A 22,452-nucleotide genomic window follows, 5' to 3' on the forward strand; every position below is an offset into this window, starting at 1 on the left:
TTTGAGACACTCTACCCTCTCAGCTCACAATACTTGCTAGTTTTCTTCCTTCTTCTCTATTTCCACCAGTATCTCTGGAATTCTTGACCTTGGGCCTTTTTCTCACCTATATCTACATATGCTAAGTGGTCTCATACAGTTTTATGGCTTTTTTTCTTCACCACTCTATTGCCAGCGCTTTACTCAGGGCCTAACAATACATAGTAAGGTAGTATTTGATGAATGAATGAATAAATGATTCCTTGTATTTCTATCACCTAACATAGTTCTTAGTTGGTTTCCATAAAATATTTGTGAAATAACTGAATGGACATTATTATTCTAATCCTGCAAATGAGGAAATGGAGGGTCAGAAAGATTAAATAATTTATCCACGATCACACAGCTAATAAGTGGCACAGCTGGTATTCATTTGGTCTTAATTCCAAATCTTTGTTCTCGCCATTACATCAAACTGCCTCCCTGTATATTTCACTCCTGACTCCAAGGATCTACCTTCATTTACCCTATTCTCAAGCCACAATGGAATGACCTTTGCACTTGAATATGCCTCTTATTTTCCCACCTCTCAGTCTTTTTCAGGCTTGAACCCGTATTTCCACTTCTAATTGTACATTTACAGGAAGTTGTCCTACCAGTCTCTTAAGATATTTTTCAAATTCTATGTCAACCTTAAAATCTTAATTTTTCTGGTTGCAAGTAAATTTTCTCCCACCTGTGAACGAAAAATGTTGCCTGCCCTATCAGTAAACAAAGGATGTTGCAGACATCAAGCCATCACATTATGGCCACCCGACAGTCGGCCCTGGGGGAACTCAGGATGGAGGCAGGATGCCCCGCCATCCCGCAGTCAGGTGCTGAAGCACCCGCCCACCCCGGCAGTGCACCCTGAAGAAACTCAGGATGAGAAAACACAGGATACTGGCCCCCAGTAGCTGAGGTGCACATCAAAGGAATGCTTTCAGTGAGCTCAAACTCTTGCATCTTCCCATACATAGAAAAGTACTAAATTCCTTAACCTGAGATATCTGGTTTTCTTTAAATAACTGTAATCTTTTGATGTTCCGACTACCAGGTCTTTGTTGTAAAAACACCTGTATATCCTGGCTCCCCCATTGCCTCTTCGCAGCCGTCCCTCAGAGTGATCTGAGAGTCCTGTCTCCTGGCTTGAAGTCCTCAGAATGTCCACCGAATAACACGTAACTCTCAACTTCTAGGTTGTGCATTTTTTTTCAGTCAACACACCTAAATTGCCTTTAAGTACAACTGTATATTTGTATCATATTCTTTCAGTGTTGAAACTGCCTATGTGCAGCGATTGTAATCCGCAGGGTGCCACCTTAATATTATGCCTTACCTTTCACGTTGAAAGGCTGAATCAATGTTTATTGACTTGGAATGAAGAGTTTTAACTTTGTATTTGATCTAAAGACAGAATACCCAAGGGACATGAGTAGAACCAAGTAACTGAATATACAAATATATATTTAACATTAAACTCTATCCAGAGAATCTAACTGAGGGTCTGGATCAGTTGAGGGAATTTGGGGGAAAGATGTTGGTTCTTCTTGGCTCATTCAGACAATTAGGCCATTTTCTTCAGTGGGCTTTTGACAGGGAAATGGGGAGCTGCTCTGACTGAGGTTGTGAGATAAAGCAAAGTCTAGATGAGCAGCAGCTTGTGAGTCTTGAGTTGTTGGTGATGCCATCTCTGATCTGATGCAAGTGGAGAAGCCAGGAAAGGGTGGGCTGGGAGAGTCAAAGGAGGTCCTTTGTGTCACCGTGATGGGCTAGAAACAATCCCTTTGTCTTATCTTTCCAAACTTGTCTGCTGAGTGTAAGCGAAAATAATGAAGGAAAGGGAAGCCACATTGCATTCTAAATCCAAGAATCTTCTCTGTTGCCATGAAACAAGTCATCTACACTCTCAGATACAAAGCGTCTGCTGAGAGGTCAACTTTAACACATTTCTGGCACCATTGTCATCTTATCACAGCTGTCTCTCGTGTTCTTTTAAGGTTCAGTTACTTTGTTTTTTTCTTTTAATTTTTGGTGAAGTCCAAAAGTGACCAGGTGAAGCCTAAGAACGAGGATTAATAATAAATTCAGTTCAAATAAAACAGGTCTCTTTCTTGGTGACTTTTATGGGCCTACCATTGTACGCACTTTACAACAACACTGAAGATTCAGTAAATGATCGGCTAAGGCTACGCAGCCAGGAAAAGCGGAGCCAGAACCCAGCGGAGGCCAGCATGCTCCCCAAATGTTCCGCTGCGGAAGCGCTGTCCTCCCTCGCCGCATGCTCGCTCTCCCGTCCTGGGTGGGAGCTGCTGCAGCAGCTACATCCCAACAAAGTCGAACGTGAACTTGTAAGTTTATGATTTCCGCACGCACTGAGGTGAATGTGGATAAACTTTTCAAATGAAAGCAAGCTGAGGATGTCTTTGGAAAGTACACATTCCATGGCAGGTGGTTCAGGAGCCCCAGTCAGCTCGAGGCCGCGAGCAGAGAACAAAGGCGGACGACGGGCAGCGACTGGGAACCGGGAACACCGGGAGATGAGGCAGGGCCCCCACAGCCCACCGCGACGAGGCCCCTGGGAAGGAGGGTTGGGGAGGAGACCCCCGGGAGGGAGGGGACGCCCGGAAGGGAGAGGACCCCCGGGAGGGAGAGGATGGGGGTGAAGACTCCGGAAGGAGGAGGAGGAGGGGGCGGGGCGGTGAGGACCCCGGGAGGGAGGGGAGGGGAGGGGAGAGGCGGGAGAGGGACCCCTGTAGGGGGAAGAAGGGGGCGGGGACCCTCAGGAAGGAGGGGGAGGGGGGGGAGGGGGAGGGGCGGGGAGCCCCGGGAGAGAGGGGGAGGGGACATGGGCGCGGACACCTGGGAGGGAGGGGCGGGGAGGGACCCTCGGGATGGAGGGGGAGGGGGAGGGGCGGGGAGCCCCGGGCGGGGCGAGGTGGGAGGAGAGGGCTGACGTGTGAGGGGCTGGGCCGGGCCGGGGGCGGCGGGGAGGGGGCGGCGGCGAGCGCGCCCAGGGCGGCGGGCCGGGGCGGGGCTGGGGGCTGAGGGGAGCGGCGGGAGGTGGGGCCGCGGAGCGCGCCGGGCTGCGGCGGCGGGTAGGCGGGGTAGCGGCGGGCTAGGGCCGCGCGGGGCCGAGGGCAGCGGCCGGGGGGCAGCGGCGGCGGCGGCAGCGGGCGCGGCGGGTGGCGGCGGCGGCGGCCGAGGGAGCAGAGGGCCCCGCGGGCGCGCACGGCGGCGGGCTCGGCGGGCGGCGTCCTCGGCGGCGGCGGCGGCGGCGGCGGGCGGCGCGCTGGCGGCGGCCATGGCGGTGGCGGCGGCGCTGGCGGGCCGCGGGGCGCGTGGAGGCAGGGGCCGGCCCCCGGGCGGCGGGCGGGCGGAGGGGGCGGGGCCCGGGCGGCGGGCGGCCCGCGCTGCGGCGGCGGCGACGGCGGCGGCGGCGGCGGCGGCCGGGACGAGGCGGCGGCGGCGGCGGAGGCGGCGGCGCGGGGCGCTCGGGCTGATGGCGGCGGCGGGCGGCCCCGGGACTGCGCTGTCCCCGCGGCCGTGCGACAGCGACCCGGCCACCCCCGGAGCGCAGTCCCCGAAGGTGAGGAGCGGCGGACCGGCGGCGGCGCCTCGGGGCCGGGGCCGGGGGCGGGGGTGGCGGCCGTGAGGGGGCGGCGGGGACCCGGCGCCGGGCTGGCCCGTCCGGCCCACCGAGCCCTGGCACAGTCGCGGAGCCCCGCGCGGGTCCGGGGGCGAGTCGGCCTCGGTCCGAAGTCTTCTTGGCGGTTTCTGCGCCGAAGGAGCTTATGAGCACGTCCCCCGGGGGACGTTCTGCTCCGCGTAGAAATAAAACTTTCCTCAGAGACGGAGAGAGTTTTCTTCACGTTAGTCTGGGATACTATGTATGTTTTTAAAAGCGCCTTCATTTGAGGAGTATCTTTCTGAAATATTTGAGCTCTTCCTAAAAAATAGAAGTGTGTACAAGTGGAAAAACAAGCCAGCCAGTTAATGAACTTGGTTTGAGAACAAATAACCGTTCTGTTATTTTCAGGCCGACTTTTTTGTTTTCAAGTTTTGTAGTTTGCACTGTTTTAAGGAAGTAAAACGGGCTTAGTGTTTTAAAGTCAGAGATGAGTGGAGAGGAATCGAGGTGAGCGGTAGGATGTCGTGCATTAAAACATTTTGTTTTCAAGGTTAGTTTACTAGTTTGTGACAGAAGGTTGGAATGGAGCGATGATTCGTACAACCTCAGTATTTCAGTTGTAACTGAAAAGTTGGAATTGGAATGTGATGGGGACCGGAACCCCGAGGACCCGTGTCTTCGCTGATCCGGGGTCAGCGTTGACATAGGGACGGTTCTTCGGTCACCTGGCGGGGCTGCCCCTGCCAGGAGCCCCTCCTGTGCGGTCCTCTGTGCACGGGGACCCTCGGGTGCCCCGACCGGTGACAGCGGCCAGGCGGTGCGTCTCCGCACAGCTGTGCTCGCAGAACCTGAGGCTGGGCCTGCGTGCGGCGGGGGGCCGGGGCCCCCGAGTCCAGGCCCAGCTGGAGGAGCGTGTCTGAATCAAGTGTGGGACCCCCAGAAACGGGTTTAATCCCAAGGTGGGAGCCGCCTGTGACTCTGAAATGCAGATAGCTGATATCGGAGATCTCGGCAGCCTTAAAGCTTAGGACTTCTGGGTCAAGATCGAGGTTGCAAGCAAAGTTCTTTCAACTTAATTGTATTTCATCATAATATTAGGAGGTATATTGCTGTTTGACCTCTCCGATGTTCACCTTATGTAATAGCACATTTGCCTAGAATTTGTAATAGTAAATTCAAACACTACTTGTGAAATTGTGGTTTCAGCTTTTCTGAGGACTTCGCATTTTTAACTTTTTGTCTCTTTTTGAGTGTCTAAATTTTTTAGCCAAGGGAAATGTACTTAAATGGATATTAAAATCCTTAAAGTGCTCAGAAGCAAGTAAGATAGAAATGATAGGCGAATGCTTATTGAATATGAAATGTTTCAATTGGGAGAGTTACTGTTACGTGTAAGTTTTTGGAGAATGGATTTAGACTGTTCTCCGTCTCCTACCTGGTTGCTTTTCTTAATAGGAGTATACAGAGCTCTTCAATTGAATGCTTATTTTGTAAGAACTGAAAAGGAGAATATTCCCCGTTTTTTGCTATTTGGTAAAGAATCTGAGTAAATTCCTAACAGGTGGAGCCTTTTAACACTTTATAATCATATCATCATAATCATATTAACTAACTTTTACTGGGCACTTAATTGTTCGCTAGGCCTTGCTCTAAGGGCTTCCCATGTATTAACTCATTTAATCCCTACATTAGCCAAGTATTGGAGGCAGTATTAGGGTCCCAGTTTTACAGATAAGGAGCTGATCACAGAGGAGAACCACTCAGCCCGTGAAGGGCAGTGCCCAGTAAGATTCCAGGCAGGCCAGCTTTGGCATGCTTGACCAACATACTTACTACCTCTGTATTCTTAGAACCGTGGTATTTAACAAAATTGTATTGTCTTAGGAAGCTACATTACCTTGATTTTTTTTTAATCTGTTTTTTTAAGCCTTAACTAATATGCGATTAAATTAATTTCCTGACACTTGATAACATCATTCATTGCCTTAATGAAACGGTCTAACTTAACAGCCCTTCATATTGTCACATAGTGGAAGATGTCGCTTAAAATTTTTTTTAAGCCTCTCCTTTTTGGGAGGTAGTGTGTGGTTTTATATAGATTGATGACTCTTATTAGGGTATATTTTTGCTAAATTTTTGCAGTGTAAGAAAAAAAATTAACAGGATTGATCATCTGTTTTTAGTCCTTTTGTGTCCTCTTTTCACAGGGATATAAGTACCTAAAATAGCCAATTAGAATAGTCCAATAAACCAACTATAAGTTGAGTTAAACACTGAATGATCCGTACATTTTTATCCTAGCTAGGGTAGGAGGATTTGCTTTGATTTCAGAGTATTGCAGCAATTTTATGTGTTTCTTTAAAGCAGGAGGCATTTTAACCTCTTGGTAAGAAAGCAAAAGTAGATTTAGACTTACAAGTTTATTGAAAATTTTCTTACTCTGATTTGTATTGATTTGTATTAGTTATTAGTTTTTCCCAGGTCTTGCCCATTCCAAATTCTTGTCCCTCGTTAATTATAGTAAGAAGTTAACATTTGTATAATCCTTAGAAAGCCTTTAAGTTGAGCCTTTTAGCAAGTCTGGGAGGATACATAATTAATCTTTCCTTATTTATTATTCTTTGTCTTGTTATTTTTTGAATCTTTTAAATGTTTAGGATGATAATGAAGATAATTCAAATGATGGGACCCAACCGTCCAAAAGGAGGCGAATGGGCTCAGGAGATAGCTCTAGGAGCTGTGACACTTCCAGTCAGGATCTTGGGTACTGTCATTTTATTGCTTAATAATGTTTTTTTGTGGTACGTGTCTTTTCTCTGCATTAGCTCCCTGCTCCCCATCCCCCAGCCCTGGCAAAGGCAATTATTAAAGATTGTAGAATGTTTTTATTGTGTTTTACAATGTGACAGCAAAGTTGCTTTTTGCTACTTAGTGCAATTGAAAAAAAAATTTTTTTCTTGTGGTAAAATACACTTAAATTCACCATTTTAACTATTTTTAAGTGTATAATTCAGTGGCATAAATTACATTCACAGTGTTGTGTAACCATCACCACCATCCATTTCCAAAACTTTTACGTAATAAAATTCCCATTTCGCGTATCCCCAGCCCCTGGCGGCCACCATTCTACTTTCTGTCATTATGAATTTGCCTATTCTAGGTACCTCATGTAAATGGAATCATACAGTGTTTGTCTTTTTGTGTCTGGCTTAATTTGGTTAGCATTTCTTCAAAGTTCATTCATGTTGTAGCTTGTGCTAGAATTTCCTTCCTCTTTAAGGCTGAATTATACTCCATTGTTATAATTATACTCTATGTTATGTTTATCTCTTTATCTGTTGATGGACATTTGGGTTGTTTCTACATTTTGGCTGGTGTGGATAATGCTGCCTTGAACATTGGTGTATAAATATATTTGTCCAGACTTCTTTGGGTGTATACCTAGGAATGGAACAGGTGGGTCACATGGCAATTCGATGTCTAACTTTTTGAGGAGCTGCCAAACTGTTTTCCACAGTGGATGCACCATTTTATATTCCCACCAGCAATGTACAAAGTTTCTGGCTTCTTCATATCCTTACCAGCTTGTTATATTTCCTTTTTTTTTTTTTTGATAACAGCCATTCTAAAAGGTGTGAAGTGGAATCTTGCTGTGATTTTGATTTGAATTTCCATAATGACTAGTCAAATTGAGCGTCTTTTCATGTGCTTATTGGCCATTTGTATATCTTTGGAGAAATGTCTGTTTAAGTTTTCTGCCCATTTTTAAATTTTTTTTTGTTGTTGTTGTTTAGACATTCTTGTCAGACGTAATGATTCGCAGATATTTTCTCCCATTCTGTGGGTTGACTTTTCACTCTGTTGGTAGTGTCTTGATACACAAAATCTTTAATTTTGCTCAAGTCCAAATTATTTACTCTTTCTTTTGTTGCTCATGCTATGAATTCACTGCTCAGATTTAGCAGTGGATTCATATCTAGAATCCATTGCTAAATCTGAGATCATGAAGATTTACCCCTATGTTTTCTTCTAAGAGTTTTCTAGTTTTAGTTCTTACATTTAGGTCGTCGATCCATTTTTTAATTAATTTTTCTGTGTGATATGAGGTAAAGGTTCAATTTCATACTTTTGCATTTGGTTGTCCAAATTCCCAGTACCACTTTTGAGAAAACTGTTCTTTTGTCTGTTACTTTTAGTTGGCTAGATGCATAAAATGGTGTTATATTCTGCCTGTATTATCCACTGATGAAATTTAGAGGTTGAAATGGTCCAGGTCCAGACATCTGTAGTCTTTACTGTTCAGGATTGGATTGGGGATTGATCTGCAGTGCACTGGGTATGTGGAGTCTATGTGGTTTATAGTTCAGTTTATTGAGAAATAGGTTTTTAGAGTTCTGCTTTCTCTGCTGTTTGTGACTCACTGAACAGAAGATGGGAAACAGAAGTTGATTATACTTTGGGTGCCTGAAATAGCTATGGGTGCTAAGCCCGTGAGAAAGAATTCAGAACTGGTATCACCACCCCGATTTGCAAAAGCTAAAAAACGTTGCCTTTGTTCCTGACAGTTGTGAGTCTTTGTTCTTTGTGATATGTGGAAAATGTTATTTCCAGTGTACTTTTAAAAAAAAAAATTCATTTATTTTTGGCTGCGTTGGGTCTTCGTTGCTGTGTGTGGGCTTTCTCTAGTTGCAGTGAGTGGGGGCTACTCTTTGTTGCGGTGCGCGGGCTTCTCATTGCGGTGGCTTCTCTTGTTGCAGAGCATGGGCTCTAGGCATGCAGGCTTCAGTAGTTGCAGCACGTGGGCTCAGTAGTTATGGCTCGTGGGCTCTAGAGCGCAGGCTCAGTTGTTGTGGCTCGTGGGCTTAGTTTTTCCACGGCATGTGGGAAGAGATCTTCCCAGGCCAGGGATCGAACCTGTGTCCCCTGCATTGGCAGGCGGATTCTTATCCACTGCGCCACCAGGGAAGTCCTCCAGTGTACTTTTTTGCTTTGGTATTCCAGATGGTTGTTTCTTTTATCTCTACCTCTTTTGTAATTTCATTGATGCACATGAAATCATAAGAACTTCCTTGTATTACAAAATCATAGAAGACTGAGAATTTAAATAATTAAAATAGTTTTTCCAAATCCTTAAAATATATTCTCAGAAATGTTTAAAAATGAATATCCTTTAAAACAAAAATGATTAAAATTTTATAAAAGCTACATTTAAGGCATAATATATATTTCTGTGCTTAGCTTTAGCTACTATCCAGCAGAAAATTTGATAGAGTACAAATGGCCACCTGATGAAACAGGAGAATACTATATGCTTCAAGAACAAGTCAGTGAATATTTGGGTGTGACCTCCTTTAAACGGAAATATCCAGGTATTAAGTCTTAGTTTATATAACAGATTAAATCTAACTTTTAACTAATAGTAATTCTTTTTGATAGGTTGTCAAGTTCTGAATATTTGAGTACGGATTATTTATAACGTGTTTTATATTCTTCTGCTTGCTGATTTTTATTTGCAGCTTTCATTCATTCAGCATCTCTCTCTTATGCCTTGTAAACTGATTTACAAGTAAAATGAGGAAGATGAATTTCCTGGAAAAGCTTTAGGGAGAAATCATTTTTTTGTAGCCACATGAATGAACTAAGGGTTTTGTTTCTTGACTGTTGCTCCTTGGCCTTAGGGACGGAGGTAGCTACATCTGCTATATCTGAACTTGGGAGAGGCTGTGTTTCGTCAGCTAGTTTAATACAGTTATTTGTCTTATCTTCTGGCTTTGGATTACTCTGTTTTCAGTTTTATTTTAACTTTCATTTTTTTAATTTGTAAGCTTTTTTGTGTAGTCTTTTAATAATATTTGGAATATGTAACAGGGAGTACTTTTTTAAATCCATGAAGATTTTAACTTTAAACATTTTTTTAAAGTTTTTTAACTTTTAAGAGTTTTACAAATGCAAAAGACTATTTTTGATAGTCTTTTATTCTTTTTTTTTTTTTGGAGATTTAGAGCGACGAGATTTGTCTCATAAGGAGAAACTGTACCTGAGAGAGCTAAATGTCATTACAGAAACACAGTGCACTCTAGGTAATGAACATTAATGAGGCGATACCGGATGAGTATTTATTTTTTTTCCCAAAATATTTTACAAAATTAATAAATAGATTGAATTATTTAAATGCTAAACTGTTAACTTCATTTTTGATTATTGTTAAAATACAAAAGAGAATGATGTTTTATAACAATATCATTTTCTAATAACTTTAACAGAAGTGTCAAAGTGTGTGTATGTTTTGTGTGCAAAATTTGTACAGTACTTTTTAAAAGTATTAGTCCTTGTCTCTTAAAAGGCAAATGTTGCTCAATTTTCAGTTATGTATAGTTATCTCCCTGCTTTATTTGTAATTTTCCCTTCATAAATATATTAAGGCAACTTTTTAATATAAAACCATGGGAGTTCATCTCAGCAGTTGGTATAATCTGATACCATGAGTTTCGAAAATTGCCTGTGTGACTTACGTGTGTGTGCTGATGCTTTTGGTGAAATCTGAATTGGCTCTGTAATATTTCTCGTGTATCGAATTTGAAGACTAAGAACTGAAGCAAACTGAAAAAGCCTTTTCTCATCTAGTATCCCACGTTGATGCCAGTGGTTAGTGCGCGTCATTATGTAGCAGTTGTTTCTAGTAAAGGGATATATGTTGATATATAGTACGTAGATCTTAAAAAAGTTTTGGTTGAAAAATTGATTTATTTGCCTTTGCAACTTTGGTAATCTATTTCTTTTTAGTTCTTTGACTTTGTATTATGAATATTATTTTTTATTATTTTTGAATGTATTAAACTATTTTGCTTTGACTATTGGAAAACTTCTTAAATGTAGAGTAGTTTGAAGGAAAAGCAAATTTTGAAAAATGGTATGTTCACTTAGCCTTGAAAAAGCTTCTTTACCTTTTCTTTGGTCTGAAATAGGCTTAACAGCATTGCGCAGTGATGAAGTAATTGATTTAATGATAAAAGAATATCCGGCCAAACATGCTGAATATTCTGTCATTCTTCAAGAAAAAGAACGCCAACGAATTACGGATCACTATAAAGAATATTCTGTAAGTATCTAGGTAACCACCGTCTTGGTTTGGGGGAATGACGTTTTATAAAGTTAGATGTGACTTCCAACTGTAATATTTTTATTTCAGCAATTGCAACAACAGAATACTCAGAAAGTTGAAGCCAGCAAAGTGCCTGAGTACATTAAGAAAGCTGCCAAAAAAGCAGCTGAATTTAACAGCAACTTAAACCGGGAACGTATGGAAGAAAGAAGAGCTTATTTTGACTTACAGACACATGTAGGATCTCTTACATTTATTAACCCCTGAACCTTGCTAATTGCTTGTTACCGTAGGCTACTGAACACCCTTACCGTAATGTTTTGTACCAGCAGTATGTCCTTTTCTTCCCCAGAACCGAAGCTGTCGTTTCTCATGTGCCTGATGCTGTTTGCTTCACTTCTCTGCCTGTGTGCGCTGTGTCCTCTGCCTGTGTGCGCTGTGCCCTCTGCCTGCGTGCGCTGTGCCCTCTGCCTGCGTGCGCTGTGCCCTCTGCCTGCGTGTGCTGTGTCCTTTGCTGTTTGGTTGGCATATGCTCCTGAAGGGGTCTAGTAACTGCACAGCATCCCTGTGTGTCCCAGGGGTGGGTATAAGAGGTTTCCATAGTAGTGCACGTACTTCTCACCCTTACCACATGAGGGTAAAACTTACTGTTTCCGTTTCATACATGAGGAGGTTGAGCTCCAGAGGTTTTATAAGTAGCCCTTAAGTGGTGAGCAGACACACTGCCTTTCCTCAGAAATGATGGCCATGGTAAACAACGAGACAAACTCACTAGAACTAGGAATACCAACCCCCTTAGGTCATAGCTCCTAATGTCTCTTACATTTTTAGCTTTTGGGGGGAGAAACACGGTAGAGAGCAAGAGGGGACTGTTTTCCTAAAGCCTTGATTCTTCGCCTGGAATCGGGCGTGTCTTTCTCTTTGTGTTTAAACCAGGTTATCCAGGTGCCTCAAGGGAAGTACAAAGTGTTGCCGACAGAGAGAACCAAGGTCAGTTCTTACCCGGTGGCCCTCATCCCTGGACAGTTCCAGGAATATTACAAAAGGTACTTAAGTCGTTTTTTTTTTGTTTTTTTTTTACCATTAGTATCAGTGTTGGTGAGGGACTTCAAAGCCTTGTGTTTGTCTTCTAGAAGTGTTTAGCTCTATAAGCATCACCATAAGATGTATAAGATTTGTGTCAGTCTTCTATCTACTGTGGTTCTGTGGTGAAGAATGCTCTTTACAGAACTTGAACATCTGCTGACAAAGCCTGGGGTGCCATCTCACTGCCCACCTGTTTGTGTTTCTGTGGACAGGTGCCAGGGGTTCTCCAGACCTCCATCCTTAAAGTATGGTCCATGGCCCAGCGTCGCTGGTGTCACCTGGAAGCTTATTGGAAATGCAGACTCTCAAGCACGCCCCCAGACCTTCTGCCTGGGCGTCTGCATTTTCACAGATGCAGAGGGCGTGAAGGAAGGCACAGAGTGGCTGTGGGGAGGCATGGCCACCTGGGAGCTCCTGCTACTCTGGCCTGGCCACTGCTTCCGTTCCTGTAGCAAGAACGCTGCTTGTCTCTCCTTTCCAACCTGGATGTAACTGAAAACAGGGCCCACAGCGTCACTTGTGTCAAAATCTCAGCTTTTACTTCATAAAAAACCTTATGCTTTCTAGGATAGAGAATATTCTTTAGACAGTAGTATTTAAAATAGACTATACGGGCTTCCGTGGTGGCGCAGTACTTAAGAATCCGCCTGCCAATGCAGGGGACACGGGTTCGAGCCCTGGTCCTGGGAGATCCCACATGCCTTGGAGCAGCTAAGCCCATGCGCCACAACTACTGAGCCTGCGCTCTAGAGCCCAAGAGCCACAACTGCTGAGCCTGCGTGCTACGACTACTGAAGCCCGCATGCCTAGAGCCCGTGCTCCGCAACAAGAGAAGCCACAGCAATGAGAAGCCCGCGTACCTCAACCAAGAGTAGCCCCCGCTTGCCACAAGTAGAGAAAGCCCGTTCGCAGCAACGAAGACCCAACACAGCCAAAATAAATAAATAAATAAAATTTAAAAAATAAAATAAAATAGACTATACAATCATACTATTTGAAAGTCAAATTTAAGTCATGGGTCAGCAAATTTTCATTTTCTCACTTTGGGCAAAGCACATTATTGAGTGATAGGCCTGTGTCCCAACCCCTGTGCTTTTTGGTGTGACGCCTTAGGTGAGCGGGAGGCTGATCCAGTGTTCGCTCCGTACTGCGGTCCCGAGATCGTCGCCGCCGGGTGCGATCCTGCGGGACGGCTCGGACGGCCTCAGCGGGCCGTGTGCTGACTGACCTGGGGAAGGGGTTGCCGATCCCGAGCTTCGGATAAAAGAGATGATTACATTTGTTAGAATACATGCTTCACAAATTGGTTTAAGATAATTTGTTACTGGAAATTTTGTTTCTTAAATAGTATCTTGTACGGTGCACCGCTGTGACTTACCTGTGTTAATTTATTTGATGCTCATGTTCGCTCTGTGAGGTGGACTTGTTATCATACCTGCTGTACAGGTGAAGCAGCAGCAGCGCACAGGCAGTGAGGACTCAGGCAGGTGGGAGGGGGGAGGTGCTCAGGCAGGGTTCTGTATGGCCACAATTCCGTCCTTGTCTGCTGACATTTTTTGCGGGGGGAGGGTGTTGAGGGTAAAGGAGAGAGGCATAATCTTTTGATAACAAGAATCAAATATATATTTTATACTCTTAGACTGGTGAAAAAATGCTTAAGCTTTTTTTTTATTCCTTGTCCCTATTTGAGTACCAAAATGAAAAAATTATTTATTGCCCTTAATCATTTTTCAAAAGTATTTGCGGTTAATATTAAGGCTATTATCGTAGTTCAAAATTAGTCCATATATATTTAACAGTAAAGGAAAACTGGGGACTTCCCTGGCAGTCCAGTGGTTAAGACTCCGAGCTCCCGCTGCAGGGGGCACGGGCACGGGATGGAACCAGTTCCATCCCTGGTTGGGAAACTAAGGTCCCGCGAGCCATGCGGCACGGCCAGAAATAAAAAGGAAAACTGAAAATCCTCTCTGAACTATAGGTACTCACCAGATGAACTGCGGTATTTGCCATTAAACACAGCGCTTTACGAGCCCCCCCTGGATCCTGAGCTCCCTGCTCTCGATAGCGATGGTGATTCAGATGATGCCGAAGATGGTCGAGGTGACGAGAAACGGAAGAATAAAGGCACTTCGGTGAGAACGTTTATCTTCAGTAGGAGGTGTCTCCTTTTCCTTTGAATTTTTGCTGATTGCTTTCCTGGAGTGTTAAATTGAACTTGTATCACTACCCTCTTTTTGAAAAAGGACAGTTGCATGTAAGTTCCAGAAAGCTTCCATCAGGAAAAGTTATTGATTGTGTGTGTTGATACGGACTATCTGTGTGTGGCCTTTGGTAAGTTTTATCCTTAAAGTTGCCCCTTTGTGGTTTTCACAAGCAGGTTAGGCAGGGTACTAGACATTGGTTTACAATCTTACGCTTAACCATCTTGGGTTAGGGGGAGCACGTTAACTTGTGTTCCTGTTGCTTAATTAATAGTCTTCGGCCTCTTCTAGGATAATGTTAAGGTCACCAACATGTGTGCTGTTAGTTAGGTTTTCCTGCATGACTCTTTTTTTTGGTAGCAAAATGCAATTGCAGGACAGTGGGGAAGTTGGTGTGCTCTGTGGAACTGAAGGAGAACGAAAAAGACAGTAGTCAGCGGTTTGACTTTTATTTAGCGTGGCATATTAAGCGGCTGGCCGTTGTATACCTTTCTAGCCGACCTGAAGCTGGGGTTGTGTTAGCATTAATGGGCACTACGCTTTGTCACCAACAGCTTCTAGAACATATTTAGTGATACACGTCGCATAAAGTAAGATGCTCTTCAGATACCAAAGTGACGACGCTGCTTTTCTTCCGTCACGTTGGTACGGGGTGCGGTGTTGTGACGAGGGTGTGGTGAAGTCGACTTTCCCCTACACTGCTAGTGGGAGTGTCGGTTAATACAGCGTTTTGGGAAAGCGTTTTCACGGTCTGTACCAAGAGTTTTAACTTCCGTGGAATTTGACTTGGCAAATACACTAATAGAATTTATCCGAAGAACCTGATCAGATGGTAACAAAATTTAATTAGGAAAAAATGTCCATTGGAGTGTTATTTTCTATAGCAGAAATTAGAAATATCATGTCCACAGTGGGTTATCTATTACATTTACATGGTAGAAATGCGGTTCAAAGAATATTTAATGATGTGGTGAAATGCACGTAACACTTAAAAATGTTAAAACGCAGATGCACACACACATACAATGTAATTCAGCTTTGTGTTTGTGTTTTAAAAAATGAGGGCACACATGTAGGTAGGATGTGTGTGTGTTAGTGTGTGAATCTGGGTATCTGTACAAACACGTAACTAGAAAAGAGATACATCACGTTCCCAGGCATTGTCTCAGGACGTTTACCAGGGTGGTTATGGATAACCTGATCTTTTCTTGTATAATTTTCATAATTTATATGAACATAACATTTTTATTCTAATTAGAAAATTTTAAATTAAAAAGTGAAGAATTAAGTGATTATTGAACTCCTAAACTTTGAACATGTACAATATGTCTGATACTGTTGTAAATACTTGACGATATTGGCCCTCTGCCTAGTTTAACGTTAGGAAGTTACAGGTGTGGGCTTGAAGAACTTCTTTAATAACCGTTATTACTCAGTAAAAATACCCACACTTAGTTAAAGCAGTTTCTTTTTTAAAGAATAGTTTTGTGTGAAACAAATATGCTCCCTTGTGACATGGTAAAATGGTGTTGAAGCTGTGTCATGTAATAATAGCTGAAGTAGATAATTCTGGACTGTTGACTGAGGTCAGAAAACAAAGTCGATTAAGGTGCTTGCTGATATAAATGGAACTAGCTATAATGTATTTATAAGATGGATAAATGATTCTTACCATGACTTCTTTTAGTCTCGCACTGGAAAATGTTTTCTTAGATTAGAATTATCTTTTTAGTTTTGAATTGATGGAACTTTAAAGCTTTTCTTGGATATCTGCTGTAGTTTTCAAATCTGCATGAGTTCCAAGGAACCTGTGTTTGTGCCTTTGACTTGCAGGACAGCTCCTCTGGCAACGTGTCTGAGGGGGAAGGCCTTCCCGAAGGCCAGGACGAGCCTCTGCAGGGAAGACAGAGGTCCAGGGACAAGGCTGCTCCTCCACGAAGAGATGCTTCCAAACGTTCCGTACTGTCCAAGCCAGTTCCTGGGTACAAGGTAGAAGAAAAAAGCCCCTGACTCAGCTTCCTTCCTGACCAGCCTCTCTCCCTGAAATATTTTAACTTTGAATTGCAAAGTTGTGGAGCTCCTGCCTGCTGCACTTCACTAGCTGTTCTTCTGTGGTGTGTGCCCTCTGTCAGCCTCCTTCCTTTTTGCTTTATTTTCCTGGTGGCTTTTCTATCACTTTGGCCATGGTTTAGCTTCTGTTTTCTGTATATGTACAATTGATAAGAGAATCTTTTTTTGTTCTTCTAAGTAATAACCAGGCAAGTATGGGTTTTTAAGGAGTGATCTAATAGGCAGAACTTTATACTCGTTTCCTCAGAGTAAAAAGCATCGTGGTCTGACACTGAACGCCCCCTGGTACTGGTGGAGCTGGGTCCGCTGAGCCATGCAGTGGGGAGGGAGCCCCTTAGGCCAGGCTGCGTTTCTGCAGTGCCTTTCGCTAAGAGCCATCTGGGTTCAGTCTAGGAACTCTTCGGTCCACTCACTGGCCACGTTCAGCTAACCCTCTGGTGGAGAACAGTAAAACTGGTCTACGTTGTGGTGGCTTTCAGCCTAACCTTGGCAGGTAGCCTGTGCAGTTCTGTGACAAGGATTTACACATTATCTGGCAGGTGATTTGGCTTAGATGCACTTGTTAACTTTTTGATCCGGTTATTCTCAGAGTCAGGTAGCATGCTGTCAGCAATAGGGTTATTTTTATCATTTCCTCCTGCCGTCTGCCCCTTCCCCTTCAGAGGGTCGGGTGAGAGATGAGTAGCCTTATTCATATATGGGGATTTAAGAGTATCATAAAAGGAGTAGAATTAGCTGCAAGTTTTATGTTTTGAATGGTAACAGTAAGATATACAGTTTTCAGTCTGGTATGTATCAGTATGCTTGTTATGTGGTTATGAAGGTGTTTTGAAGGAGCATTTTAGAGTAAGCTGATCAAAAAGTTTTGCTGAGCGGAGTTACTGAACACTTGTGTATGTCAGGTCAGGGTTGTGGTGTATAATCCAGAAGCACAGGTTCAAGTGGGCGCTGGCCAGTGTCCCTTCAGCCTAAGCAGAGCCCTTCTAACAGTCCATTGCCTTTCTTTTCCTGAAGTAAAAAAGCAACATAACAGATTAGCATATTCCATATTTAATTAGAAAATGCCTTTATGTCATCAGCTTTCAAGTACACATTTTTTCAGCCCAGCTTCATTCAGCAAGGACGGCTGCGCTAGGCTGCAGCCATGTGATTTTTGTCCTTGTTTTACATACATAGCTTATCTAATTTTTTTAAACTAAAGATTTAAATTAATGCTTAATAATTGAAAGCAAATGAACTCCAGAGATTACATTTTGGAAAGTTAGCCTGCTGTGTGTGCTAAACAGTGTGCTTCTGGTCCGAGGAGAGCTTGGAATGGGAGTTGCAGCTCAAAGCACACTGTCAGTGTTACATAGACCTTTCAGAAAGTAAGCCTGGATTAATCATGGGTTAAAAAAGAAAGAATACTGAAACATGTTTAGAGGCTGAAAATGAAGAACTACTCAATGCTATCATTGATTTAAGGTAGAAGAAATAAATTGATTAACCTAAACCTAAATTGGTAGTACTCAAGGGAGTGATATGCAGAATGCACATTTTATAACCTTCTGTGAACATTCTTAGTACCTAAAAATGTTTCAGTTATTTCAAAGTTTGGAACAACCAGTATCTAAACAATACATTAATGTGAACATGTTTATTAAAAGTTAACCTCTCTATGAAAAGTATTAATAAGCCAAGATGTGCCTAAATATTAGGGTACTTTAAGCTGAAGGTCATATATATAAATATGTTTTAAAATATGGGAGTTAAGAAAAATTATAATGTATTTGATGTCTTGCTTAATAAGATTCACTAGTGCTTGCCCTTGATTTGTAGGACAGTATTGTTTAGGTTACATTAACCTGAAATTAAAGCATAATTATTAGGATTCAGGCCTATGTTAAAAGTATATAATTAAAATCTATACTATATTAGTGCTAACATGAAAGTCTCACTATCTTTGGTTGTTTTTCAAGCAGGAGAATAAGCGTATTGTGAGCCTTTTATTTGAGATTCTGAGAACTCTTAGGGAGATTATTTTAATTTTCTTGTCAGTAGTGAAATGTTGATGTTGTGCTGTTACGAAGTAGGACTGTCTCCATCAGACATGTATGGAGGGCTCCGTTCATTAACCTTCAGAGAGCTCCATACACTGTTCCCTTCCTCCGTCACCACTGCAAAGCCCGAGAGACGAGCTTCCCAGCCAGCGATTGGTACCCGACGTGTACAGTGCTGGATGTGAGCAGTGTGGCTTCTGAGAGAGCTCAGAGTGCTTGAGTGAACAAAGTATTTTTTTATATTGAGCTGTGGCATCATCATAGAAAATGCTGCAAAGCTCTCCCTCTCTGTCTCTCTCCCTCCCTCTCCACCCGTCTCTCCCTCTTTTCATCAAGATGAAGACTATTGGGTAAGAAAAATTTTAAGTGGTTTAACAAAACATTATGATTTTAAGCTTAGAAGTAAACCTAGAATTTTCTTGGTATCCCTTTTATCGTAGGTGTTCAATGTATATTTTAATGATTGTAGAACTTGAACTGCTCTAGAATGTGAATGACTAGCTTTGTGTTTTATTCCTTTTGATTTTTTGTAAAGGATCTCCTATGAGGAGTTCTTGATTTAGATTTTAATATTGTGTGGTTACTTCCTTGACTTTACTGAAAAATATTAAAGTACTTAGTATGCCAGTATCTAACTTGAACTATAAGTATTAAATAAGTGTATCTTTTACATTTAGTGCAGGTACCATAACCAAAAGATATTTCTTTTTTTTGGTGGATTGAGAGGTAGCTTTCTGCTGTATATTATGGCAGTTACAGATTTGATCATAACTGAACCAGAATTTGGATCATAGAAGTGCACTTCCTAGCTACTTTTTATTTAAGTATAAGAAAACACAATGAGAACCTTTTATGCTTAGAATGTAGCAGTAACAACAGAGGGTAACTACACTGCAAGACTTAAGAGGTTTGAGCATGTGACACTATCCTTTTGTTGGGGAGCAGGGTATAAAGATATACAGGAGATGTAGAATAGTCAACAGTAAAGTTTTATATGTATGTTTTAACTTCCATGATATTTATTATTTTGTAGAGACATTTGTGATTGTTTAGAGTTATTGTTTTTATTATATTTATGTATAAGGTTGACTTTTTTTTTAAATAAATAAGCCAAAAATTATTTTTGAATGCCTCTGTCATCTTTTGTAGAGAAAGATAATTTAAAAAATTAAAAAAACCCTAAAGAATTAAGAACAAATTGTTTAGTCTGTGCAGGTTTTGAAGGTGGCAGTGAGACATTTCAAAGCTGGAATAATACAGTATGCAAAGTTGGAATTTTGTTTAGGCTCCTCTTTTGTTCAGTAACTTAGGAAAGGGAAACATAAGATGCATTTGGCTGGGTTGTATTAAACAGAAATACAATAGTTCTATTTAGAGTACTTTTTCTCCCAGTTTTTATATAAATGAACGAATGAATGAGTGAATGAGTGAATGAACATGCCCCCGGCCCCCATTTCCTACTTGGCCCCGGCTTGCTCTCCTTTCCTACCACTGCTCCATGTTCATGTGGAGCCAGTGAACATCATGTTACTACGGTCAAGGCTGTGATGTTCCAATGTCCCCTTTCCCCTCCCAATTTCAGGTGTAGTGAACCTTCTTCTTTGTTGTTTTCCATGTGTTGCCAAGTGTTTTCTTAAAGCCCAGATGCCTTCATTGGATAGTGCCTGTTTTTAATCTGAGAAATGAATGGTACTTAAAACATAGGGTGTCTGCATATTTTAAAGTGATAATTTCATATTTTGCCTATCTGAGAACTACTTTTGTCTTTCATGTTTTATATGTCATAGTGAATGCTTTTTCTCTTAAATATAGGCTCGTTTATTAATGTATTAGATATGCAAAGGGAATAATCACACAACTCGGATTCCCACAAACCTTTTTTGCACATGACAATGTATGCTGAGACATCTTTCAATTAAAAATGTTAAAACATTGATTTTGTAACTTAGATTTTATAGATCTAGTTTTGCAACTTTGGAGAACATCAGGTTTTAAACGAAATGAGCATATAAGCTGCTTACAGTGGAGTCTTCTCTTTGGGAACAAGCCTAAAACTTCCATGTAATGGTCACTGAGTACTTGGATTTTTCTCTTTCAGTTAATAGTACAGTTGGACAATGTATTAGTCTTCCCTTCCAGTTCATTATACAGATCTTACTGGGCATGTAGGGAGTGTAGAATGCTATATCTAATCCTAACATGAGATCATGCCATTGACAACATTTAAAAATGAAATCTAAGGCTTTAGTCGGTAGGCTGTTGTATGTTGAAGGCAGATTCATGTCAGGTTATGTCCTTCAAAAAGGTCCTCGTTAGCAAGTTAACCAGAAGTAAAGATAAGGCAATACAGTGATAATTCCTTTTGCACCCCCAGTAAGTTCTTCTGGCATGAATTTATAGCCCTCTTCTACCCTTCCAGCCAAAGGTCATTCCAAGTGCTCTATGTGGAATTTGTCTGAAGGGTAAGGAGTCCAACAAGAAAGGGAAGGCTGAGTCCCTTGTACACTGCTCCCAGTGCGGTAACAGTGGTGAGTATTGACACGTCTTCACATTTTCACCACCCTATTTGTTGCTTCGAAAACTAGGATTCTTAGTTGTCAGCTAGACTTGAACCAAAGAATCATCAAATATAGGAAGTCCATGTATTTTTTTCAACTCTGTGTTTTCATTCCTCTTTGGCAGTTAAACATTGTAGCCATTCTTGAGATGTCCAAGCAAAGTAGCATTTTATTATGCCCTATTAAGTTAAACATTCTTGTGTGCAATACAACTAATACTGGTTTTGGTTTAGGCCATCCTTCTTGCCTGGATATGACCATGGAGCTTGTTTCTATGATTAAGACCTACCCATGGCAGTGTATGGAGTGTAAGACTTGCATTATATGTGGACAACCCCACCATGAAGAAGAAATGATGTTCTGTGATGTGTGTGACAGAGGTTATCATACTTTTTGTGTGGGCCTTGGTGCTATTCCATCAGGTAAAGATTAAAAAAGAAGGAATGTTATCTTTGAGTGAAGGGACTCTTCCAGCATTTTTTTTTTTTTTTTTTTTTTTTTTTGAGGCTGCATAAACACCATAATCACATTGAAGGGCCTGGAGATCCTCCTATTCACAAGAAGTGACCCAAGCTGTGATCATGTCCACCTGTTTTTCATCCCTAGACCAGCTGACTAAAGGACAAGTGACTGCCTATAAGTTCTGGAAGTAGAGCTCAGTGTGTATAGATTGAGCCAGTGTTCTACTGAAATAGCTCAAGGATTAGCATCAATGTGTCTCAAAGCCTTGATTTTACACGTCACTTAGAAACTTAACAAAATGACTGCTATGCCTTGATACACGTTAAAGCAGATTTTTGTAAATTGAGGCAGCATAACAATTCCAGATAACTTCAGCATGAACACAGACTCAAAGACGAAATCACAGTAATCAGACTAAAACATTACACACACAATTGTGCAATTTTAGAACTTATTTGCATGGTTGACACTGTCTAATACTTTATAAAATATATGCCTAGGTTTCCTGGGACTTGTTGAGATGCAAGCAACTTAACTATTCAGAGTTGCTTAGTGATTGCGATCAAGTATGTTGTAGAGCTCATCATAATGCCGTCAGATACTTGACACACTTCACAGTGCCGCGTGAGCGCAGCACACCAGCACTTGAGAGGATGCCGGCAGCGCACAGCTGCCGCTGAGCGGCACAGAAGGCTGAAAATAAGCGGAAGCAGTAACAGGTTTTATATTGGGATTTGTACGCTTGAACTCTTAAGAGTATGATAGTGTTTGAATTTCAGAAAGGATTTTAACTGTTTAAAAGGTCCCTACCATTATTTAGTTCCTCCCATGACCCCTGCCCTCCCCCTGTGCATTTCACAGGGCATTGATGACACTGATTACCTTAAGGGAAGTTTGCATTTTTCTCCTTAAATTAAGGAACTCAGTGCCCATCCCACCAGAAATCCAGTGAGGATTATCAATAGCCATTGCTAAGGAAGGAGAGCTAACTGGGTTTAAAATTCAGTCCTAAAAAGTTAAATTTCATCCTGTATTAACTAACAATTTTTCTCCTAGGTCGCTGGATTTGTGACTGTTGTCAGCAAGCCCCCCCAACACCCAGGAAAGTGGGCAGAAGGGGGAAAAACAGCAAAGAGGGATAGTTTTTGACGCCAGTACTGTAATGTGCATTTAAATGAAGCATTTGGTGCCAATTTACAACATTCTCATTTTTACGCCAATAAAAGATTTCTGAAACTATGTGCTTAAAATCTGCAAGTTCATTCATTTTGTTATAAGCTACTCT

General features: G+C 42.2%; 1 protein-coding gene across 3 annotated transcripts; it reads left to right on the forward strand.

Moving 5' to 3' along the window:
* The first annotated feature begins 3,512 nt into the window (after positions 1-3,512).
* PHF10 (PHD finger protein 10) lies at positions 3,513-22,406 on the forward strand. Of its 3 annotated transcripts, none has more exons than XM_068550790.1 (12): positions 3,513-3,607; positions 6,307-6,413; positions 8,888-9,018; positions 9,646-9,729; positions 10,615-10,748; positions 10,839-10,988; positions 11,688-11,797; positions 13,816-13,969; positions 15,872-16,027; positions 20,567-20,675; positions 20,939-21,127; positions 22,224-22,406. In XM_068550790.1, exons 1-12 carry the CDS (start codon positions 3,521-3,523, stop codon positions 22,307-22,309), a joined length of 1,497 nt encoding a protein of 498 aa, XP_068406891.1. In that variant the 5' UTR covers positions 3,513-3,520; the 3' UTR covers positions 22,310-22,406. The 3 variants fall into 3 exon arrangements, with proteins under 3 accessions (XP_068406891.1, XP_068406892.1, XP_068406893.1); XM_068550791.1 differs by having other exon boundaries at positions 9,652-9,729; XM_068550792.1 differs by lacking the exon at positions 9,646-9,729.
* Positions 22,407-22,452: the final 46 nt, after the last annotated feature.

This window comes from Eschrichtius robustus, chromosome 9 (genome assembly GCF_028021215.1).
Source record: "Eschrichtius robustus isolate mEscRob2 chromosome 9, mEscRob2.pri, whole genome shotgun sequence".
Taxonomy (NCBI): Eukaryota; Metazoa; Chordata; class Mammalia; order Artiodactyla; family Eschrichtiidae; genus Eschrichtius; species Eschrichtius robustus.

Coding starts and splice junctions, on each gene's coding strand:
- PHF10 (XM_068550790.1), top strand. CDS start 3,521: ATGGCGGCGGCGGGCGGCCCCGGGACTGCGCTGTCCCCGCGGCCGTGC. Junction 11,798..13,815: donor TTCCAGGAATATTACAAAAG/GTACTTAAGTCG, acceptor TCTGAACTATAG/GTACTCACCAGATGAACTGC. Junction 21,128..22,223: donor CCTTGGTGCTATTCCATCAG/GTAAAGATTAAA, acceptor TTTTTCTCCTAG/GTCGCTGGATTTGTGACTGT.